Source organism: Narcine bancroftii, chromosome 5 (assembly GCF_036971445.1).
Source record: "Narcine bancroftii isolate sNarBan1 chromosome 5, sNarBan1.hap1, whole genome shotgun sequence".
Taxonomy (NCBI): Eukaryota; Metazoa; Chordata; class Chondrichthyes; order Torpediniformes; family Narcinidae; genus Narcine; species Narcine bancroftii.
In genome coordinates this window covers 16791780-16814555 of record NC_091473.1, presented here as the reverse complement: position 1 = coordinate 16814555, position 22776 = coordinate 16791780, and the positions used below count along the sequence as shown (strand labels likewise).

At 47.5% G+C, this 22776-nt stretch overlaps 1 protein-coding gene across 1 annotated transcript in view; it reads right to left on the bottom strand.

The window, feature by feature from the left end:
• Positions 1–1574: 1574 nt before the first annotated feature.
• LOC138763168 (rhodopsin) overlaps positions 1575–22776 on the bottom strand; it is a 28036-nt gene continuing 6834 nt past the window's right edge. Inside the window, exons 2-5 of the mRNA XM_069936896.1 lie at positions 16315–16483; positions 14312–14477; positions 10970–11209; positions 1575–2111 (exon numbers count right to left, since the gene is read on the bottom strand). Of these exons, the coding sequence (XP_069792997.1) occupies positions 1983–2111; positions 10970–11209; positions 14312–14477; positions 16315–16483 (704 nt within the window). The 3' untranslated portion in view covers positions 1575–1982. The remainder of the gene's footprint in view (positions 2112–10969; positions 11210–14311; positions 14478–16314; positions 16484–22776) is intronic.

Sequence of the window (22776 nt, the reverse complement as noted above, 5' to 3'; positions counted from 1 at the left end):
AATGCTGGAGCTGAAGTAACAGCAGATCTGCGAGAGCAGAGACACAGCACTGCTCTGAAGAGTTCCAGTGCCCAGTCCTAATGCCAACGGCTCTCCACTGGCTTTGAATGGCCTGTTGAAGGTGCTGCCAGTGTTTTTATTTTAAAATACTACAACCGTGGAGTCTTTGCCCAAGATGACGGCACCTGTGCTCGGCAGCTGTCACAAGGGGATGCAGTATCTGTGGCAGCAGCAGACCAGCACAGAACTCCAGAAACAGGGAGAAAGTCCCCTGTTTGGGAAAGAGGAAGTGGAGGAGATGACCCTACAGAACAGAACAGTGACCACGGTGGGGGAACAGCGATTGGCTCAGCAGTTGAAGGACACACATAGGAGACTGTGAGGAAGTGCTGGAGGTGAGTTCACAGAGACTCGGTGACTCCGAAAGGACTCTCTTTTGCTTTTCCTTCTCTCTTACTATCACTTATGGCAACTTTTTGTCTGCCTTACAAGCAACATTAGATGTTGTGTACTATTACATGACAATAAAGGAATCCTTGAATCTTAAAAATTTCAAGTCCCATCTCACAGAGCACTGGGACATCTCGGGACTGCATGCTCAGCCCGTTACTGTTCATGCTACTGACTCATGACTACCGCCAGATTCAGTTCCAACAGAATCATCACGTTTGCGGATGATACAAGTTGGCCTCATTGGCAACAATGATGAGTCAGCTCACAGAGAGGAGGTTGGGAGGCTCATAAAATGATATGAGAACAACAACCAGATAAAGGAGATGATCGTAGTTTTCAGGGAGCATAAAGGTTGACCACTCTCCGCTACACATCAATGAAAGAGCTGGGAGCAGAAACATTCCTTGGTGTGCAGTTAAAAGACAACCTATCCTGGACGTTCAGCACTTCCTCATCAGTTCAGAAGCTGCAGTAGTGCCTACACTTCCACAAGAGATTGAGGGGGGGCAAGGCTACCAGCCTTCATCTTGACAACCTTTTACAGGAACACAATTAAGAGGGTCCTGTCTGGCTGCATCAGTGTGTGGGCAAAGCATTGGACTTCAATCCAATGCAGAGGATTATCAAAGCAGCCGAGATCACTGGGGTCTCCCTTTCCTCTACTGACTAGAGGTGTTGCTGAAATAGGGGCTCAAAGGAATATTGAGGACCCTTTCCATCCAGCACACAAGATTTTTGACCCACATCCATCAAGAGATGGTACAGAAGCATCAAAATCATGACTGCCAAACTGTGCAACTTCTGCCCACAGGCTGTGAGATTGATGAACAGAATCCTGTCCAGTCTCTTGTCAATGAAACTGAGTAAAAGGTCTCAGAATATTTGTTTATTTTCTATTATATTTTTATGTGTATATACGATTACTATGTGCTATTTTTACTGTAGTCGGGAGGATCACCGTTTTGTCTGGTTGTTTATGAACAGTCAGATGGTCATGAACATACTTGAGTGTTCACGACCTCCCCCCATCGTCCCCTCCCCCCACCCCCAGGAGGGAAGGTAACCTTTGGAGACCGCTGAACACAAAAAAAGCAGGAAGCAAGCTAATTGCAATGTGCTCTTTATTAACAGTATTGGTTCTACATCTGTCAGACCAAAGCTGGGGTATGAAGGGGTTTGATTGCTGAGAGGAGGTGGGCATATTAAAAAGCGTCTGGACTTCACAAAGACTGGGTAGTGTGAGAGACTAGGGGTGCCACTTGTAGGAAACAATGTACAACGATATCTCCACAACGTGACTGTTCAGAAGACTAGACATGTGGGTTTATCACACAGCTCTGGATGTAACAATTTGCTCTGTACAGATACTTGCCACACAGTTGAGATGTTCCACTATCTGAGACTTGCTTGAATTTCATTTTGGGTTTGGAAATCTTGGGCCATCAAACCACGGTATCACGGGTCTTGTGGCAGGAGTGGTGCAGAGGGCGCATGCCAGCTCCCTCTGAGGAGTACGCCGCGCTGAAGCTTTAGGCGGGAGCCACCTGGCTGGATGAGACGGAGGAGGCCTCGGTCTTGCTGGCGCTGGCGGAGGCAGACTCGTCTTCCTCGAATGGGTTCTTGCCGCAGCACACAGTAGTGATCATGCAGTTACGGAACTAGGGGGAGAGAAGGGGAGACAGAGCTGAGAGTAAAGGTCAGTGCCAGGATGAACTGCATCTTGTATTAAGCACTGGGCACAGGGACAGTGGAACTGACAAGCTGCAGTACTACACTCCCGGGTCGGGCCCCTGTATACTCAATGATCAGGGACACCATGTCATACCCGGAGGCGAGGGACATTCTGAAAGGCCAGAACCTGAAGATGGAAAATAAGGTCTACGTGAGACACCTCCTGGCCATTCATAAACAACGACCCAGGTAATCGAGCGCTGAATACCTCCGAGTCCTACAAACCTTCGGGTTGACCTGGGACTCCAAGGCTGTGATGGCCACAGAGAACACGGAGGACCTGATTAGAAACATGTACGTCCAGGCCATAGAACTACATCCACTACATCCACCATAGACTGTTGGAGCAAAGTGCGCTCAATTTGTGGAGGGCAGTCGAACTGGTGGCATGTTGGAGGTGGCCCTCCAGAATATGGAAGCTTACTCAGCTGACAATACTACCATTTCATGGTTTCCCCAGGTGCTGCTATCTTGGGATGTGCCACCACTGCCATGCACCACCAGTGACCTGGCCACAGCCTCTGTATTCAGTGAGCACCTGTAGATCTAATTCTATGGCCTGGAAAAGTGCCCAAGGAAACGCTGCCCGGCAAAAGACGTGGTCAGCTCCAACTGCAGGAAGAAAGGGCATTATGTGAAAGTGTGCAAGTTCTAGTTACCCCAATCCAACAGTGCTGTGGGCATACCGTGGGGACCACCATCTTGGATGCTGCCATCTTGCGACTGAACAATTGAAGTCTCCACCTCAGCTACAGACAGTGACCCCCCGACATTGGCCTACTTCATGCTGGATCAAGGTAATCCTCACGAACTCGCTAGATCAATGATGGACATCCAGGTAAAGGGCCACGTGATGAGCTGCCTGTTCGATAATGGGAGCACGGAGAGCTTCATCCAGCCTGATGCAGTCTACTTCTTTGTGATTAGGCCAGTGAGTCATATAGTCTCCTTGGCAAAGTCCCAGATGGCTGACGTCCATGACTATTGACTGTGCGGGGCACAGACTACAAAGACGCGGTCAGCTCCAACTGCAGGAAGAAATGGCAGCTATGTGCTGCCATGCTACTGGGACTGGACTTCCAATGCCACCTTAAAAGTGTGATGATGGAGTATGATGCCACCCCCCCCCCCCCCCCCCCACTGTCTATAACCAGCAGTTCTTAAATTGCCCACTGTGCTCAACCAACAAGAACCCCCTGGCCCCTACCCCCACCATTTCCAGCCAGCGACCCAAAGATTGCCCACGGCGCACGACCTGTGGACTCTCAACCCTCAAGATCACCCCTCCACCACAGTTTGCTAACCTCACCCCGACTGCAAACCCTTTGCCACCAAAAGTAGATGGTACCGTGCTGGGGACGGGGGCTTTATAAGGTTGGAGGTGTAGCGACTACTCAATGAGGGGATCATTGAAGGTAGTACCATCCCTTGGAGATGGTGAGGAATGGGGAGAAAAACAGGATGACCATTGACTACAGTCAGACCATTAACAGATACACGCAGCTAGATGCGTACCCTCTTCCCTGTATATCCGATATGGTAAACCAAATCGCGCAATCTCAGGTTTTCTCCACCATCACCCTTAAGTCAGCTTATCACCAGCTTTCCATCTGCCTGGAGGACTGCTAATATGCTGATTTCAAGGCGGATGGCTGCCTCCACCACTTCCTGAGGGTTCCCTTCGGCATCAGGGTCTTGGTCTTCCAGTGAGAGATGGATCGAATGGTAGACCAGTATGACTTTCAGGCCACATTCCTGTATCTGGACAACGACACTATTTGCAGCTACAACCATGACACCAACCTCCACAAATTCATCCAGATCAGTAAACTCCTTACCTCACATACGATATGGCTAAATGCACATCTCGCACTATCTGCCTTGCCATCCTTGGCTGCATTGTGGAGAACCAAGTCATTAGCCCCAACCCCGATCGCATGTTCTTGCTTTTGGAACCCCCCCCCCCCCTCCTCCACAGCCTCAAAACCCTAAAAAGGTGTCTGGATTTCTTTTCCTACTAGGAAGGCTTGGTCCTTCGTTAAATCTATCTCCTTTCCCCTGGCACTAGAGGCCTGTGCAGCTTTCTGCTGCATTAAAGAAGACATTGCCAAGGCTACAATGCATGCCATGGATGAATCCATCTCATTCCAGGTGGAGAGCGATGCACCTGACTTCACCCTGGCGGCCACACTTAACCAGGCAGGCAGACCCATTGCTTTCTTTTTCTGCATCCTCCAGGGCCCAGAAATTCGACACTCCTCTGTTGAGAAGAAGGAAGGCCCAAGCTATTGTCGAGGCAGTATGGCATTGGAGACACTACGTAGCTGGCAAATGATTTACCTTGCTGACTGATTAACGGGTGGTGGCTTTCATGTTCAACAACCACTAGCGAGGTAAAATAAAAAAGGATAAGATAATGAGGTGGAGAATTGAACTTTCCACCTGCAACTCTGATATCTCGTACTGGCCCAGGAAACTCAATGAGCTCCCAGATGTTTTATCCTGCGGAACGTGTGCCAGCGCACAAATAGACCAAATGCAAGTCCTCCACAACGATCTCTACCACCCGGGAGTCACCAGGTTCTTCCATTTTATCAAAGTTTGCAAACTGCCTTACTCCATTGAGGAGATCAGGACTAGGCCAGGAACTGTCAGGTCTGTGCGGTGCAAACCGTATTTCTACTGATCAGATAGAATGTAACTGATAAAGGCCATCCACCCCTTTGAACACCTGAGAATTGATTTCAAAGGACCCCTCCCATCCTCTGACCACAATGTGTACTTCCTCAACATCATCGATGAATATTCATATTTTCTTTTCACCATCCCCTGCCTGGACATGACAGATGCCACAGTCATCAAAGCCCTACACAGCCTCTTCACACTGTTTGGGTTCCCCTACTATATTCATAGTGACCAGGGGACCTCCTTTATGAGTGATGACCTGCACCAATACCTGCTGGCCAGAGACATCGCCCCGAGCAGGACCACCAGCTACAACCCTCAAGGGAACAGGCAGTTAGAAAGGGAGAAAGCCCCATCTAGAAAGCCATCCTCGTAGCCCTGCAGTCTAAAGACCTTCCGCTGGCAAGATGTCCTCCCTGAGGCACTCCATTCCATCAGATCACTCCTTTGCCCCACTACCAATGCCACTCCACATGAAAGAATGTTTCCTTCCCCAGGAAGTCTGCAACAGGGACCATGCTGCCACCCTGGCTGACATCCCCAGGGCTAGTCCTACTCCAGAAGCATGCAAGGAGCCATAAGTTTGACCCAATATGCCTATGTGGCTTACCCTGATGGACATGAGGACACAGTATCGGTTAGGGACCTGGCACCCTCCAGGGATTCCGTAGACCATGACCGACCACCCCAAACCTGCCTCTCCTATCTTCATAATGCACCAGGACCATGGCATGTTACCCCAGCCCCAACAGATAGTATGCCAGACTCAACGCCAAACATCCATCAAATCAATGCTGACGACTGCATACAGGCGCCCCAGACAGTCCAAACATCGAATGCACTTCATCCTGCCGAAGTCTTTTTAAAAGCAAGGGGTGAATGTGGTAAACCACTGTTTGTATGTTTAACCTGTCTGGACCCACCCATTGGCTGACTGTATCTTAGCCCCTGAATAAAGGTGACTCCAGAATAAAGGTGACTGTTCCACAGCCCCCTCCCCAGTTCAGGACAGTCGACCAGCATGGACGGGCCTCCATTCTATTGTGAATAAAAGCCTGTCAGTTTTACATAACTTCCAGTCTTTTGGAGTTAATGATTATGCATCAGAGACCACTGGGAGAAATTGTGGGGATACAGGGCAAAAAATCAAGAGGGAAGGATGGAGAGAGGGGGGTGGGGAGAGAGAGATGGGGTTAGGGTGGGATGGGGAGAGAGGACAAGAAGAGAGGAATGCAATGGTGAGAGTGAGGGATGGGGAGAGAGAAAGATTGTGAGAGAGAGAAGGGGAGAGAGTGGGACAGGGAGAGAGATGGATAGAGAAGAGGGTCAGGAAGTGAGAAAAGGAGAGAGGGATGGTAAGAGAGGAATGTGGAGAAAAAGAAAAAAGAAATAGGGAATGAGGGAAGGGGAGAGAGGGATGGGGAGACAGAGATGGTGAGAGAGGGGGATGTGAAGAAAAATGGTGAGAGAAAGGAATGTGGAGAAAGAAAGATGGTGAGATGGGGAGATAGAGAGGGAAGGAAGGGGAGATGGTGAGAGGGAAGGAGAGTGGGATGGAGGGGGGATGGGAGAGAGGGGTGGGGAGAGAGGGAGAGATGGGGAGTGAGAGAGGGGGACGGGAAGAGAGAAAGATGGTGACATGGAGAGGGAAGAGATGGGAAGAGAGAGATAGGGAAAGAGGGGGATAGAGAATGGGAGAGAGCAGGGAGAGAGAGAAAGGGAGAGGGTGATAGACATAGAGAGAGGGGGATAGAGAAAGGACGAGAGAGAGACAAGGAAAGAGTGATGAAGAGGAAGAGAGAGAAAGGGAGAGAGATAGGAGAGAGTGAGAGAGTAAGATAGGGAGAGGAGGAGAGTGAGTTAGGGAGAGGCAAAGAAAGACAGGGAATGAAAGTGGGCAAGAGACAAGGGAGAGGAAGAGTGAGAGGAACAGAGCTGGATGATCTAAAAATGATCTGTGGTGCTGAGGACAACATAGGTCGCAGATTTAGTGATGTGGTCACACAGAGTGCAGGCAGCAGGTCGTTGGACTTCCACTGAGAATGGGACAGCAGACTGGTCCCGGGTTCCCATGCGGTTATCCCCTAGTGATAAGGAGAGGGGATAGCTCTCTGAATGGAGGGGATGTGATAGTACAGATTGTAGTGTAGGATGACTGTGATTGACTGAGAGCATACCCATGCCTATTGGCAGGTCTTAAAAGGATTGCTCCTAGCTAGACCAGGTCATTCTGGACTGGTCGACTTACATGTGATACGCTCCAGTTTTCTAGTTAATAAAAGCCTTGGTTTGGATCAATCATTCTTTCATGAGTCTTTCGACACAGTACAATTTTATTAACTAGAAAGTTTTGAAGGGATGGAGCGTATGCTACGGCTGGAACGCCTCGACATTGATCCACGGTCAGCTACAGCTTCGAATGACTTTAAGCACTGGGTGAGGTGCTTCAAAACATACTTACAGCTCTCTGGCCCTGCCGTGATAGAGGACAGCCATCGACTACTAATATTGATGACTATGGTGTCCCTTAGAGTCTACCAGAGCATCCAGGATACGACCACTTAAGCCGCAGCCATGAAGGTGCTGAAAGGACTCTACGAGCGACCGGTGAACAGGGTCTATGCTCAGTACAAACTTGAAATAAGGAGGCAACAGCCCGGTGAGTCCTGTATAACTTATATTCAAGCACTAAGGGCAATGGGCAGGGACTGTGCCTGCAGACAGAACTGCTGCTGAGATCACAGACGATCTCATTCGGGATGCTTATGTGGCCGGGGTTCAATCGAATGAGGTGAGGCAGTGCCTGCTAGAGCACAGGGGAGAAAACCTAGAGGATGTTATCCAGATCGCAGAGACAATGGAAGATGCGGTCTTAAGAATGGACGTGTACTCTCGGGGCTGGACCCCACGTTCTGATGTGAGTAGGATGCCCTCCCTCTACCCTACTACCCCCCCGGCACACCGATGGCCTGTCGGCTGCCGCTATGCTTCCCGATGCGACCCCGAAGTGTTATTTCTGCGGGAAGGACAAGCACAGCAGGTCCCAGTCCCTGGCGAGAAAAGCTAGATGCCAGAAGTGCCTTAAAAATGGCCACTTTGCTGTAGTCTGTCACTCCAAAATTGCCGCCGTCAAACACAGTGCCTCGTGTGAAGCCCAACCACCACTCTCCCATTCAAACACTTCCACAGAACTCTCCTCCAATGAGAGCGAGGGCTCCACCGTGCGAAGCGCCTGACATCACGGGGCAGACGCAAAGTACGCAAGGTACAACCCACTTTGAACCAGGCTGGCCGGCCGGTAGCCTTCTTCTCCAGAACCCTCCAGGGTCCAGAGAGCCGACACTCCTCTGTCGAGAAGGAGGCCCAGGCCATAGTCAAAGCAGTACGTCATTGGAGACACTACCTCACTGGCAGGCGCTTAACACTGCTGACCGACCAACGTGCAGTCTCCTTCATGTTTAGCAATGCCCAGCAAGGTAAGATCAAGAATGACAAAATCGCCAGGTGGAGAATCGAACTCTCCACCTTTAATTATGACATATTGTATCGGCCTGGTAAACTCAACGACCCACCTGATGCGCTCTCCAGGGGGACCTGCGCCAACATACATGCAGAGACTCCACGAGGAGTTCTGTCATCCAGGGGTCACTAGGTTCACTCACTTTGTCAAAGCTCGCAACCTGCCCTACACGGTCGAGGAGATTCGCTCCATGACCTGAGCCTGCCTGGTGTGCACTGAGTACAAACCCCACTTCTTCCGTCAAGAGAACACCCACGTCATCAAGGCCACCCACCCCTTTGAGTGTCTCAACGTGGACTTCAAGGGGCCCCTACCGTCAACCAATCGTAATACCTACATCCTTATGGCCATCAACGAGTACTCCCGCTTCCCGTTCGCTGTGCCCTGCTCGGACATGACCGCCTCCTCAGTCATAGAGGCCCTGCACAGTATCTTCGCCATCTTCGGGTACCCCAGTTACATCCACAGTGACAGGGGGTCCTCATTTATGAGTGCGGAGCTATGGCAGTACCTTCTGGAGCATGGTATTGCTTCAAGCAGGACCACCAGCTATAACACACGTGGTAATGGGCAGGTCGAAAGAGAGAATGCCACCATATGGAAAGCGGTTACGTTTGCCTTCCGGTCCAAAGGTCTCCCTACCTCTCACTGGCAGGACGAGCGCACTAGTGCCCTACACTCCATCTGCTCCCTCCTATGCACCGCGACCAATGCCAGCCCCCATGAAAGGATATTCTCCTTCCCAAGGAAATCTGAATCGGAAACAACCATACCAGCGTGGCTCATGGTTCCTGGGCCGGTCCTCCTGCAACGCCATGTCTGGTACTCAAAGAACGACCCATTGGTTGCCAGAGTGACTCTGCTCCATGCGAACCCGCATTATGCCTACATTGAGTACCCAGACGGGTGGGAGGACATAGTCTCAGTAAGGGACCTAGCCCAAGCCGGATCAGGCCCAGCAGTGCCTTTAACCCAACCTCTCCCAAATCCTTCTCCCCTCAGGTCATGTGCTCGAATGGAGGGACCAGCACCACCCCACCAGCTCAGGCCAGACTGTCGACAATGCTGTTGGGGAATCAAGCGAAGCAGTGGCCGCACTCGACGAGCTGCTGGCAACACGACTCCAGTGACCCCAATCCCGGCAACATGGCGATCATGCCGGATGGTCAGACTCCCTGACCTCTAACCTCCACCAGGCCCTTTTTTTTTACTGCCCTCCATCCACCCTGGGCTCAGTTCTCAAAGAAGGGGTGAATGTGATAGTACAGATTCTATCACCAATGTGTATATGTACCGATTGTAGTGTAGGATGACTGTGATTGGCTGAGAGCGTAGCCACACCTACTGGAAGGTCTTAAAGGATTGCTCCAAGCCAGACCAGGTCATTCTGGACTGGTCGACCTACATGTGATACGCTCCAGTCTTCTAGTTAATAAAAGCCTTGGCTTGGATCAACGAGTCTTTGGTTCTTTCGACGGGCTCTATAGGGGAAAGGGGTGGGGAGCTGGAGGAAAGGAGACAGAGGGATAGGGAAGGAGAGGGACCCAAGGGAGGGGTTTAATGGAAACTAGAGAAGTCATTGTTAATGCCATCTGGGTGGAGAGAGTATTATTGAATATTATTGACTAATTATGGGCTACCCACTCGTGAATGGTAATTGGAAGAGCAGATGTGTAGGGAGATTGCAGATAGCTGTAAGAATGAGAGAAGTATTCCTGGGACATTTTAACTTCAAAGGTTTTAAAAGATTAAAAAAAGACTTCCCAAATATTGATTGGGAACCAAAAAAACAAAAGGCCAGGATGGGGTGGAATTTGTTTAATGTGTCCAAGAGAGCTTCCTCAATCAACATTTTACCAGACAGAGCACAACACTGGACCTCCCACTAGAGAATGCGACAGGGCAAGTGACTGACGTAACAGTGGAGGAGCACTGGGGGTCCAGTGATTAGGACTCTATTAGTTCTTAAATACTTCTGCGGGAAGATGGGACTAGTTCACAAGTGGGACAAAGCTGATTTAGGAGGTAATGGGCAAGGACCTGCTGAGGTTCATTGGGAGAGGATACTTTCAGGTTATGGGACGGAGTGAAAGTGGGATATAGAGATAAAGGATGGGACGTTCCCATCAGCATGAAGAGCAAAGCGGGTACATTTAGGGAAGGGATATTGAGGCTCAGAAAAAAAAAGAAGGCTTACATCCGATCAAAACAGTGTGAATGAAACAAATCCCTTTTCACGTATAAAAAGTGCAGGGGAACAGTTCATAGGAATTCAGAAGGGCAAAGAGAGAACATGAGATTGCTCTCATCACAGGGAGAGAGAGAGAGAGAGGAAGAGAAAGATATAGTTAGAGATAGAGAAAGAGTGAGAGAGAGATAGTGAGAAAGAAATAATGAAAGGGTGAGGGCGAGAGAGTGAGCAACAGGGAGAATGAGAGAAAGACAGTGAGGGGGAAGAGAGACTAATAAAAAGAACAACAGAGAAAGAGTGAGAGAGATAATGAAAGAGAATGAGGGAATAGTAACGGAAAGAGAAGTGAGGGTGTTCTTGAACAAGCGAGCAGAGGGTGGTGTTCCTACCTGTTTGTTCATCAGGATGTAGATGAGAGGGTTATAGAGTGCAGAACTTTTGGCAAAGAATGCTGGGATGGTCATGAAGATGGGGCCGAATTCGCTGCCTTGGTTGGTGAAGATGTAGACTGCTACTCCAGCATACGGCAACCAACAGACCAGGAAGGCGATTACCATGATAACCACCATGCGGGTGACCTCCCTCTCTGCCCTCTGCGTGGACTCAGACTCTTGTTGCTGGGCTGCAGCCTAGAGACAACAAACAAGGGCATAGTAAGCATCTAAGAAGGAGTGCTGGTACTGGACTCTCAACAGTCCACATCTTCCCTTTCAGCAAATACATGATCCACTTGGAATTCCTCCACATCTTTCGTTCAAACCAGCCAGGAGTCAGAGAGCTGGTCACATCCCAATGTAGCCTGATGGCTATGGTCTGGGCCTACCAGCACATTACCTCCACCAGATGAAGCTTGAAGGGTGTACCCAATGAACTGGCACCAGACAATACCCATGGATGCGATCACTCCTAAACGTCTTTCAGGGAATATCCAAGAGTCACAAAGCATGGAAACAGGCCCTTCAGGCCAATTGCCCATGCCAAACAAAATATCCCACCACACTAGTCCCACCTGCCTGCATTTGCCCCATATACTTCCAAACAGACCCTTCCTGTGTCCATCCAATTTTTTTCTTGAACATTGCACAAGTCCCTGCCTCAACCACTTCCTCCGGCAGCCAATTCTATACACCCACCACCCTCTGTGTAAAAAGGTTGTCCCCTCAGATTCCTGTTCAATCTCGCCCCCTCATCACCTTAAACCCATGTCCTCTGAACCAATTCCCCTACTTTGGGCAGAAGACTCTCTGCATTCACTCATTCTATTTCTTCATGATTCTGTACACCTCTGTGAGATCATCCCCTCATCCTTCTGCACTCCAGTGAATAAAGCCCCAGCCTGTTCAACCTCTCCCTATAGCTCAGGCCCTGAGTTGTGAGAACATCCTTGTGAATCTCCTCTGCACCATCTCCAGCCTATAACACAGTGAACAGAACTGAATATGATACTACAAATGAGGCCTCTCCAACAGCTTATACAACTGAAACATGTCCTTCCAACTTCTATTTTAATATTCTGTGATGAAAGCCAATGAGCCAAAAGGATTTTGACCACCTTATCTACCTGTGACTCCACATTCAAGGTACTAGGTACCTGTATTCCCAAATCCATCTGCTCTGCAACACTCCCAGATCCCTACCATTCACTCTGTGGGCCTTCCCCACATTAGACCTCCGAAATTGCAACCCCTCACATTCCCCTGCCCACCTGCTCAACCAATCAAAATCCTGCTGCATTCTTTGGCATCTGTCTTCACTGTCCACAATACCAGACACTTTAATGTCATCTGCGAACTTCCTAATCATGAAATGTACATTTTCATCTAAACCATTGACAAGCAGCAATGGACCAGCACCAACCCCTGTGGCACACCAGTAGTCACAGGGCTCCAGCATGAAAAACAACTTTCCACCATCACCCTATGAAGCCAATATTCTGTCTATTCTGCTCTCTCACCTTGGATCCCATGTGATCTAACCTTCTAGAGCAGCCAATGGAACCTCATCGAATGCCTTACTGAAATTCCTAGCTCCAACTTCTACAGCTCTGCCCCCGCTGACCTTCTTGGTCACATCTCTAAAAACCTCAAATAGATTGGTGAGATATGATCTCCTATTTACAAAAACATCCTGACTCTTCCTCATCAGTCCTTGTCCATCCAAGTCCATGTATGTCTTCTCCCTGGAAACACGGCGGTGCGTTAACTGCAGTCCTACTGCTGGTGCTGACCCAGGAGGCCAGAGAGCAAAGACACGTCGCTGTTTTGAAGGGTTCAATCGCATGATCCTAATGGAGTCAATGGTGTTTTATTTATAAAATCCTGCAACCTTGGGGTCTGTGCCCAAGATGTTGGTGTCTATGCATGGCAGGAGCTATGAGGGGTTGCAGACTCCTGGGGGAGCAGCGGTCCAGTGCAGAGCACCAGAAATGGGGAGAACTACCCCCTGTTGAGAAGGAGAAGCAGAAGCAGAGGAGATGACCCTACAGGATGGTGACCATGGTGACGGACCAGCAAAGGGCTCAACTGCTGAGCGACCCACACAGACTGAGGGGTGCTGGAGACTTCCTTGTGGGAACCAGGTATCAGAGCCAGGGTTCAAGAGGGTGCTAAGGCCAAGACGGGCTCCTGAAGGGCCTCGGGGAATGAAGGCTTCCTGATGGTGTCGAAGGTTTGGATCTGGAGCTCAGGTTGATGATGGATCGAACAGAAGTCTGTGTGCCTGCAGAGGCTGCGGGAGTGCTGGAGGTGAATCCATGGACATGCAGTGACTCTGAAGGGAGTCTCTTTTGCTTCTTTCTCTTACTGTAAGGGACATCAGGTGATGATTATGGCAACTCTTTGTCTTTATGGCAGGCACAAGGAAATATTTTGTAATATTTCCTGTTCTGCACTATTTCATGAAAACAGCAAACGCTCTGTTCTCACTGCTGCCAACAGGAAAGAGGTCTAGGTGCCACAAAACGCGCACCACCAGGTTCAGGAACAGCTGTTACCCCTTCGCCGTCAGACTCCTCAACAACAAACTCAATCAGGAAATCATTTAAGGATTCTTACTTGTGCACTTTATTGATTTTTTTATTCTCTCTGTATTGTACAGTTTGTTTATATTTGTTATCTGTTTACATTTCTTCATTTGTTTACATGCTTATGTAGAATTTTGTTTTGCACTACCAATAAGTGGTAATTCTGCCTTGCCTGCAGAAAAAAAAATCAGAGGAAAGAGTTGTATATACTCTAGCAAGAAATCTGAATCTAAAAGGAATCTGGAATTTTGAATCTTGACTCCTTCAGAATACTCTACTAACTTACCAACCACAGATGTGAGGCTCACTGGCCTATAGTTCACAGGCTTCTCCTACAGCTCTTCTGGAATAGAGGCACAACATTTGCCACCCTCCAGTCTTTCTGGAACCTTACCTGTACTTCATGATGCCTTATAAATCTCAGCCAGGGCACCTGTAATTTCCTCGAGCTTCCTGGGATAAATCTGATCCGGCCCAGGGTCACCTACATCTGGACCTTCAGCACTTCCTCAACTGTAACACTGACTTTTCCCGAGACATTACCATTGACTGCCCCAACTTCCCCACTCCTCATGTCTTTCTCCACAGACAAAACAGTCTCCAGTCCAACACAGCACAGTTGATGCTTGCTGCCTCTGGAGTCTCCCATATCCCAATAACGTCACTCCTGGGAACAGTCTGGTCAAGCAGAAACAGTTCAGAAATGTACCTCTTTGACTGTGCAGACCAGACGGCCATAACAAAAGAATATCACTGTCAGAGGCAGACTGAAATGGACGGTGAACATGTAGATGACAAAGGACTCATTGTTCACTTCAGGCTTCAGAGTGTAATAGTCGACCCCACATGAACACTGCATCCCCTCTGGAATGTACCTGGACAGAGAAAGAACAAATGGAGGGAGACAGATGTTTGCATGGAATCTTCCACAAGCTTGCAGTGTGCCGGCTAATTCACAACCTCTGTCTCTACTCGGTGGTGCAAAGTGCAACCAACAGATAGCTCTTACAGATGTGGGAGACACTGACCAAAGAGACGGATGAGGAGAAATGTTGGTCTGGAGACAGGAGAGGGCTTCTTGGACTGATGGATTCTCAAAAGGAGTCCGAGCTTTTGGTTTGATATCTTTTGTAAGGAGAGGAAAGGTGAGATGAGATGTTGCGCATGAAGTCTAGGGTCAGTGGAATCCACTGCCGTGAGATTCCACCTAGACCACCATTCAGTGGCAGCAAGGGGTTCAGATGACCTGACTCTGGCATACAGACCAGCTATTGTAAATGAATGCATTTATGCCAGGGAGTACATGGGACAGGGGGGCAAGGGACAGTGGTGGCACAGTTTAATGGGGGCATTCATTGGGGGGGGGGGCATGGATCAGAGAGGAAGTGGGTCAGTGGAGCAATGAGTCAGTGGGGGAACAGGTCAGTGGGGCATGGTTCAAGGGCAATGGCTCAGTGGGGAAATGGGTCAGGGGGCACAAGTCAGTGGAGTCATGGGTCAGTAGTGAAATGGGTTAATGGGGAATGAGCCAGTGAGGGCATGGGTCAGTGGCGGAACAGGTCAGTGGGGGAACGGGTCAGTGGGGAATGGACTAATGGGCTCCTTCACAGCTCCAAGAACCAGGTTTGCATCCTGACCTTGGGAGATATTTGTGTGGAGTTTATCTGTTTCCCCCCCCCAGTCACAGGTTATTTTCTACCCCCCTGGTGTTGGTAAATCACAGAAGGATTCAAAGGGGAGCCAGAGAAGAGGTGAGAGAGGGAATAGTTCCAGGAGTCCACCGGAAAAGAGGAATTTGGAAATACAATTCCCTGAAATTGGTGTCACAGGTGGGTAGGGTTGTAAAGAGAGCATTTGGCATATTGGCCTTCATAAATCAAAATATTGAATATAGGAGTTGGGATGTTATGGTAAAGTTGTATAAGACATTGATGAGGCCAACTTTGGAGTATTGTCTGCATTTTGGTCACCTAACTATAAAAAAGATATTAATATGATAGAAAGAGTACAGAGATTTACCAGAATGTTGCTGGGATTTGAGGAACTGAGTTACAGGGAAAGGTTAAACAGGTTAAGAATTTATTCCCTGGAGTGTTGGAGAATGAGGGGAGATTTGAGAGAGGTTTACATAGTTAAGGTATAGACAGAATAAATACAAGTAGGCTTTTTGCACTGAAGTTACATGAGATACAAACCAGAGGACATGGGTTAAGAGTGAAAGGGGAAAAGTTCAAGAGTGAACTTCTACACACAAAGGTTAGTGGAAGTGTGGAACGAGCTGCCAGCTGAAGTGGTGAATGTAGGCTCAAATTCACCATTTATGAAAATTTTCAACAGGTCCATGGATGGGAGAAGTATGGAGGGATACGGCCCATGTGCAGGTCAGTGCATGGATGAGATGGGCCAAAGAGCCTGTTTCTGTGTTGCAGTATTCTGTGAATGGAGGTGGGGGAGGTGGTGTGGGGAGTGGGGCTGGTGAGAGTGCTCCCCAGGAACTGGTGGGCACCTGCGTTGTGAAAGGCCCATCTGTTTGGGTGTAGTCTATGTAAAGTATACACTGCATTTATTCTGACAGAATACTCCCAAGGTAAGCACGTGAGATCAATTGGACACAAGTGAAACATAAAACATATTAGGAAGTAATTTCGGTGAGGGTGGAGGGGAGGGGCTGTGAGGAACAGGCAGGAGAAGAAAAACCTAAATGGGGGCTACCTGGACCATCCGAAGAGTGGGGGTCCAGCACAGGACAACGCCATGATCCAGGTAAAGGCCACGCCTATGATGGCATGCTGGCTGCCAAACCGGAAGTTGCTCATGGGCTTGCAGACGACCACGTAACGCTCAATGGCGAGAACCACAAGGCACCAAAGGGCGACTTCACCTGAGAGGAAGCAAAAAGGAGGTGGGAAATCCTCGCTGATGTTGCAACACCTGAGTAAAAACCAGCCCACACCCCCCACCAACCCCCCACCACCACATACACACAAACCCACTGGCACAATGTCGGTCGGAAACCCAGCGCCAAACCGCCCTTCAGAAACACTTGGTCACCAGTGACAAATCCCAGTGCCCAGCGATTCATCCCTTCCAAACTCAGGAACATCCAACAGCCCTCAGCTGCAATCAATGAACATCCCTTCCTCAACACAAATTACCTGGTACAAAACAAACAACAGCATCCCATAGACCAGAAGCTAGAGGAGCAGAATTAGATTATTTGGCCCATCAAGTCTGCCCCATTATTCCACCATGACTGATTTACTATCCAATTCAACCCCATCCTCCTACCTTCTCCTCTAATTCCCTTCCTAATCAAGAACCTATCTACCTTTGATTTAAACTTACCCGATGTCTGTGGCAATAATTGCACAGATTCACCTTTTGGATCAAGGATGTCCTTATTGTGTGTTCTAAAGGGATGGTTTTGTGTTCTGAAGCTGTGCCCTCTGGTCCCAGACTCCCCCACCTGATGAATCATCTTCTCCATATTCACACTATCCAGGCCTTTCTACCCTCAACCTTCTAATCTCCAGCAAGTAAAGTCCCAGAACGAAGGGCAAGGGGAGAAGCACAGGCCAACAGGTCATGGGTGGGTATGAATGTGAGGGTTGAAAAGAAAAAAGCTGAAAACTCATAGGGAGAGGAGGTAGCTCTCTGAATGCAGAGAGAAGTTGGTTGGAAGCTGGAGGAAAGGAGACAGAGGGATAGGAAAAAAGAGAGACAGAGAGGCAGGGGAGGGTAATGGAAAACGGAGAGGTCGATGTTAATGCCGTCTGGATGGAGAGTGTCCAGACAGAATATTAGGTATTGATTTTCCAATTTGCAGTAGCCTCAGTTTGGCAGTGCATGAGGCCATGTTGGTGTGGGAATGGAGTGTTTACTTAAAATGGTTGGCCACTGGGAGGTCCACATTATTGCAGCAGACAAAGCGAAGGTGCTCATCTGGTATGTGTACCATGAAGATTAAAACCATCCAGTATTTACACCATCCACACTGTTCAGGATTTACACCATCCAGTATGTACATCATTCAGGATTTACACCATTCACTATGTACATTGTGCAGGATTTACACTATCCAACATGTACACTGTGAAGATTAACACCATCCAGTATGTACTGGTCAGGATTTACAACATCCACTATGTACACTTTGCAGGATTTAAATCATCCAGTGTGTAACCAGGTAGAATTTATACTGTCCAGTATGTACTTTGTCCAGGATTTACAGCATCCAGTTTGTACACCATTCAGGATTTACACTGCCCCATATGTGCACCCTGATTAATACTATCTAGCACGTACACAGTTCTGGTTATACACCAACCAGTGTGTACACCATTCAGAATTTACACATTCCAGTAGGTATACCATGCAGGATTTACAACGTCCACAATGTAACCAGGTAGGATTTACACCATCCAGTATGAAAACCATACAGGATTTACACCATCCAGTATGAAAACCATACAGGATTTATACCTCCAGTATGTGCACCTTCCAGTATGTAGGATTTACATCATCCTGTATTTTGCTGCCCAGTAGGAATACTATATAGAATTTACATAATCTAGTACATACACCATACAAGATTTACACTTCCAGTATGTACTCTGTGCACAATTTAAAATATCCAGTATGTACACTGTAAAGGATTTATACTATCTAGTAGTATGTACCATCAGGATTTACACCATCCAGTATCATACACCGTGCAGGATTAATACTGTCCAAGTATATGTAGACCATGCAAGATTTACACCGTCCAGTATCTACATCATCTAGCAGGATTTACACCATTTAGTATGTACATAGGGTGGGATTTACAACATTTAGTCTGTACCATGCAGGTTTACACCGTACAGTATATACATCATGCAGGATTTACATCGTCCAGTTTGTACACATTGCAGTATTTACATCATCCAGTATGAATACCATGGGTTTATACTGTTCAGTATTTACACCATGCAGGGTTTACACCATCCAGTATGGATCTGTGCAGGTTTTAAACCATCCAGTGTGTTTATTGTGGAGGATTTACACTGTCCAGTATGTATACCATGCAGATTTTACACTGTCCAATATGTACACCGAGTAGGACTTACACAATGTGCAGTATTTACTTCTTCCAGGTACCTACACTGTCATGGTAGTGTACTTCACAAGGCCTGCCACTGTGCGTGATTGTTTGGAGTGATGCACATGGGTGGTGGTGCACCTCTGCAAGCCAACCACCATTGATAAAGTAAAACCGGTTGCTCATGCGGTCATGGCGAGGAATTCCACTAACCGTTATGTCAACCGTGTGAGTGGCATGGAGAATGTGCTGGGAGGAGGAAACAAGACCATTTAAAAAGTTGGAAGGAGTCAAATGAAGGAAGGCAGATGCCCATTTTATGGATGTTAAAATTTGTGAGTGCTTAATTATTGGATATAATATTTTAAATAACACTCCTACAAGTGGTGACCCTGCTGGTTCACAATGTCTTCTGGTGAAAATAGATAGCTGTGAGGATAAACCGGTTGCCGGAGCATTTGGGTAGGTCAAATTGGAAGTTCCCAACAATGGTCACATTTGGTGACCATTGCCTTTTGGATTATGGAATACAGCTCAAACGTTTCAGCAATTTATGGATCACGTCCTCTCCACTTACATTGATGACATCCTTGTGGTGAGTGTCAATGAACAGAACACAAGGACAATCTTTTTAAACTATTCCAGAGTCTCGATGAGTTTGATATTATTATCAATCCTTTCAAGACGTTTTTAGGGCACAAGGTTAAAACAGAGAGTGTTTTGCCAGAGGAAGTGAAGGTGAAGGAGATTCAAGATTTTCCTACACCCATTACATTTGGCTAGTTAAAGCAATTTCAAGGATGGTTAATTTTTACTACCGGTTCTTACCTAAAATGGCTGCATTCCTCTTGTCCTTGACCAACCTACTCAAGGGGTTGGATAAGGCAGTTTCTAAAAGACCATTGCATTTGGGCAACAAGGCCATTCGGGCTTTCACTGAGGTGAAAACTGCCCTGGTGGAAGTTACCATGCAAGTGCATCAGATGCCCATTGCTGTCCTCTCTCTCATCATGGACCCCTCTGAGAGTGCAGCAGGAACTGTTTTAGAGCAAATAGTCGGCGAGACATTGGAGCCACTGGCATTCTTTTCAGCCAAAGTGTCACCTGCTCAATCAAAATACATACTTTCAGACGTGGGGTCCTGGTGATCTACCTTGCAATACAGCATTTCCGTTTCTGGTTGGAAGGACGAGCTTTTACCATTTATTCCAACTGCCGACCACTTACATATACTGCATGTATACACCTATGAGGTATAGCATTTGGATTTCATTCTGCAAATTTCATTAGACATGTTGTGGGGAATGCAAATTTGGAGGCTGATGCCCTGTCCAGATGAGATATTGATGAGTTACATACGATCATTGATTTTCTGAAAATGGCTCAGTCGCAGCACAATGATCCCGATCTCATTCAATATCAACAAATCAACATTCGTTTGTGCCTAAAAGATATACGCTTCGACAATTCTGGTGAGACATTAATGTGTGACTTTTCCATGGGTCGACCAAGGCCTTTTGTACCCATGATAATGCAGCGGGAGGATTTTATGGTCCTGCATAACATGTCCCACCCAGGCATTAAAACATTGATATAGTTCATTACAGATCGCTTTACTTGGCTTCAAGTCAAGCAGGATGTGGGAGTATGGCCAAGGATGTGTTTGCCATGTCAGCCTTTGAAAATCTCAAGACACACGAAGTCCAGGCTTGGGGATTTTTTTGTTCCAGATGCTCGTTTCACTCATGTGCACTTATTAGAATTGGTCGGTCCACTTCCTCCAGCGAGAGGATTCACTTATCTTCTCACATGCGAGGACTGAGTTACCAGATGGCAGGAGGCCATTCCTATCACCAATATCTCTGCGGAGACTGTGGCTCGGGCTTTCATTGATCGTTGGGTTTCTTCTTTTGGTGTCCCAAAGACAATTGCCACGGATCAAGGGAGTCAGTTTGAATTGCCATTGTTTTGAGCTTTAAAGGAATTGTTGGGCACCACCCATATTCGTAATACAGCCTACCATCTACAATCCAATGGGCTTGTGGAGCATTTCCACTGACAGTTGAAGGCTGCATTAATGGCAGGGGATGATGTGTTTCCTTGGAGTGAGCATTTGCTCATGATTCTCCTTGCTGTGCACATAGTTATGAAAGAGGATCTTGGGTATTTGGCTGTGGAGTCAGTATATGAAACCACACTAACTCTACCTGGTGAAATTATGGAGCTATGCATTGGGACTTCACTCTATGAACCATCAAATTATGCCCACCATCTTTGGGAGAATATGAAGGTATTCCTATCCGATGTTCACCAAACGCAGTTTATGTTCCGCATGGTATACAAATCCGTAATCATGTGTCCATGCATCATGACGTGGTTTGCTGGCCACTCCAGCTGGTATATGACGGCCCTTATGAGTCATGGAATGAAATTTTAAGTATTTTATGATCCGGCAGAATGGTAATACCGACTCTGTTTCTGTCGATTGTTTAAAGCCTGTGTACGTCGATGCCCCATTTGCTTTGGCACTACTGACACAGAGAGACATCTGATCCCCTGCCTGTTGGATTCTCCAATGCCTGCCTGGCAATACTGGACTAGAACAGGATGGAGTGTCTGCCCATCAGACCACTTTGTAGCGGGCTAGATCCAGTCAGTTGCCTCCTCACAGTTGCGCACCTACCTGGACCTGGCGTTTCAAATTTTCATTTGGAGTGATGTGCGCGGGACATGGTGTGTATGCGTAATCTGGCCGCCGTTGGTAACGTGCCCATGCGGTCAGAGTGAGGAGGTTGATGACACATGTGTGAATAAGCAAGGTGTAATTAGGCAAGGTTAGTGGTGCAAGGGCATGCTGGGAGAAGGAAAGGGGACCGTTAGAAACAGTTGGAAGAGTGAAATAAAGGAAGGCAGACAACCATTTTGTGGATGTTAAAACTTGTGAGTGTTTGCTTTATTTTTGGATATAATATTTTAAATTACACTCCAAGATGTACAGTGTACAGGATTTACACTGGCCAGTATGTACACTGTGCAGGATTTACACCATTCCAGATTTACACCATCCAACATGTACAACATGCAGGATTTACCATCCAGCATGTACAACATTCATTATGTTCACCGTTCAGGATTTACACTCTCCAGTCTGTACAATGGGCTGGATGTACACCATCCAATAAGTACACCGGGTAGGATGTACAACATCCAGCAAGTACATCAGGTAGGATTTACACCATCCTGTATGTACATCATGCAAGATTTACATAGTCCAGTAATGCATTGGGCAGGATTTACACCAGCCAATATGTACACCATGCAGGATTTTCACCGTACAGGATTCACACCATCCAATATATAACACCATATAAGGTTTAGACCATGATGTATGTACACTGTACAGGATTTATACCATCCAGTATGTCCTCTGTGCAGCATTTACACCTTCTACGATGTATACCATGCAGGACTTACACCATCTAGTATGAAGACTGGGCAGGATTTACTTCGTCCAGTATGTACACCAAGCAGGATTTATACTGTTCAGTATCTACACTATGTAAGACATACACTGTCCAGTATGTACACTGAACAGATTTACATTGTCCAGTATGTACACCTTGCATTATTTACAATATCCAGTGTGTACATCATGCAGGATTTGCACCATCCAGTGTACACCACCTAGCATGTATACTGTGCAGGATTTACACTGTCCAGTATGGGCAGCATACAGGATTTACACTATCCAGTATGTATACCATGCAGAATTTGCACTGTCCAGTATGGGCAGCATACAGGATTTACACTATCCAGTATGATTGCAGCACAAATTGATAGGGTGGTTAAGGAGGTGAACTGTATGCTGGCCTTCATTAATCAGAGGAGTGAGTTCAAGAGCTGTGAGGTAATGCTGTAGCTCTATAAAACTCTGATTAGACTACACGGAGTATTGTGTTCAGTTCTGGTCACCTCATTACAAGGATGTAGAAGCTTTGAAGAGGGTGCAGAGGAGATTTACCAGGATGTTACCTGGATTGGAGAATGTCTCTTATGAGGAAATGTTGAGAGAGCTAGGGCTTTTCTCTTTAGAG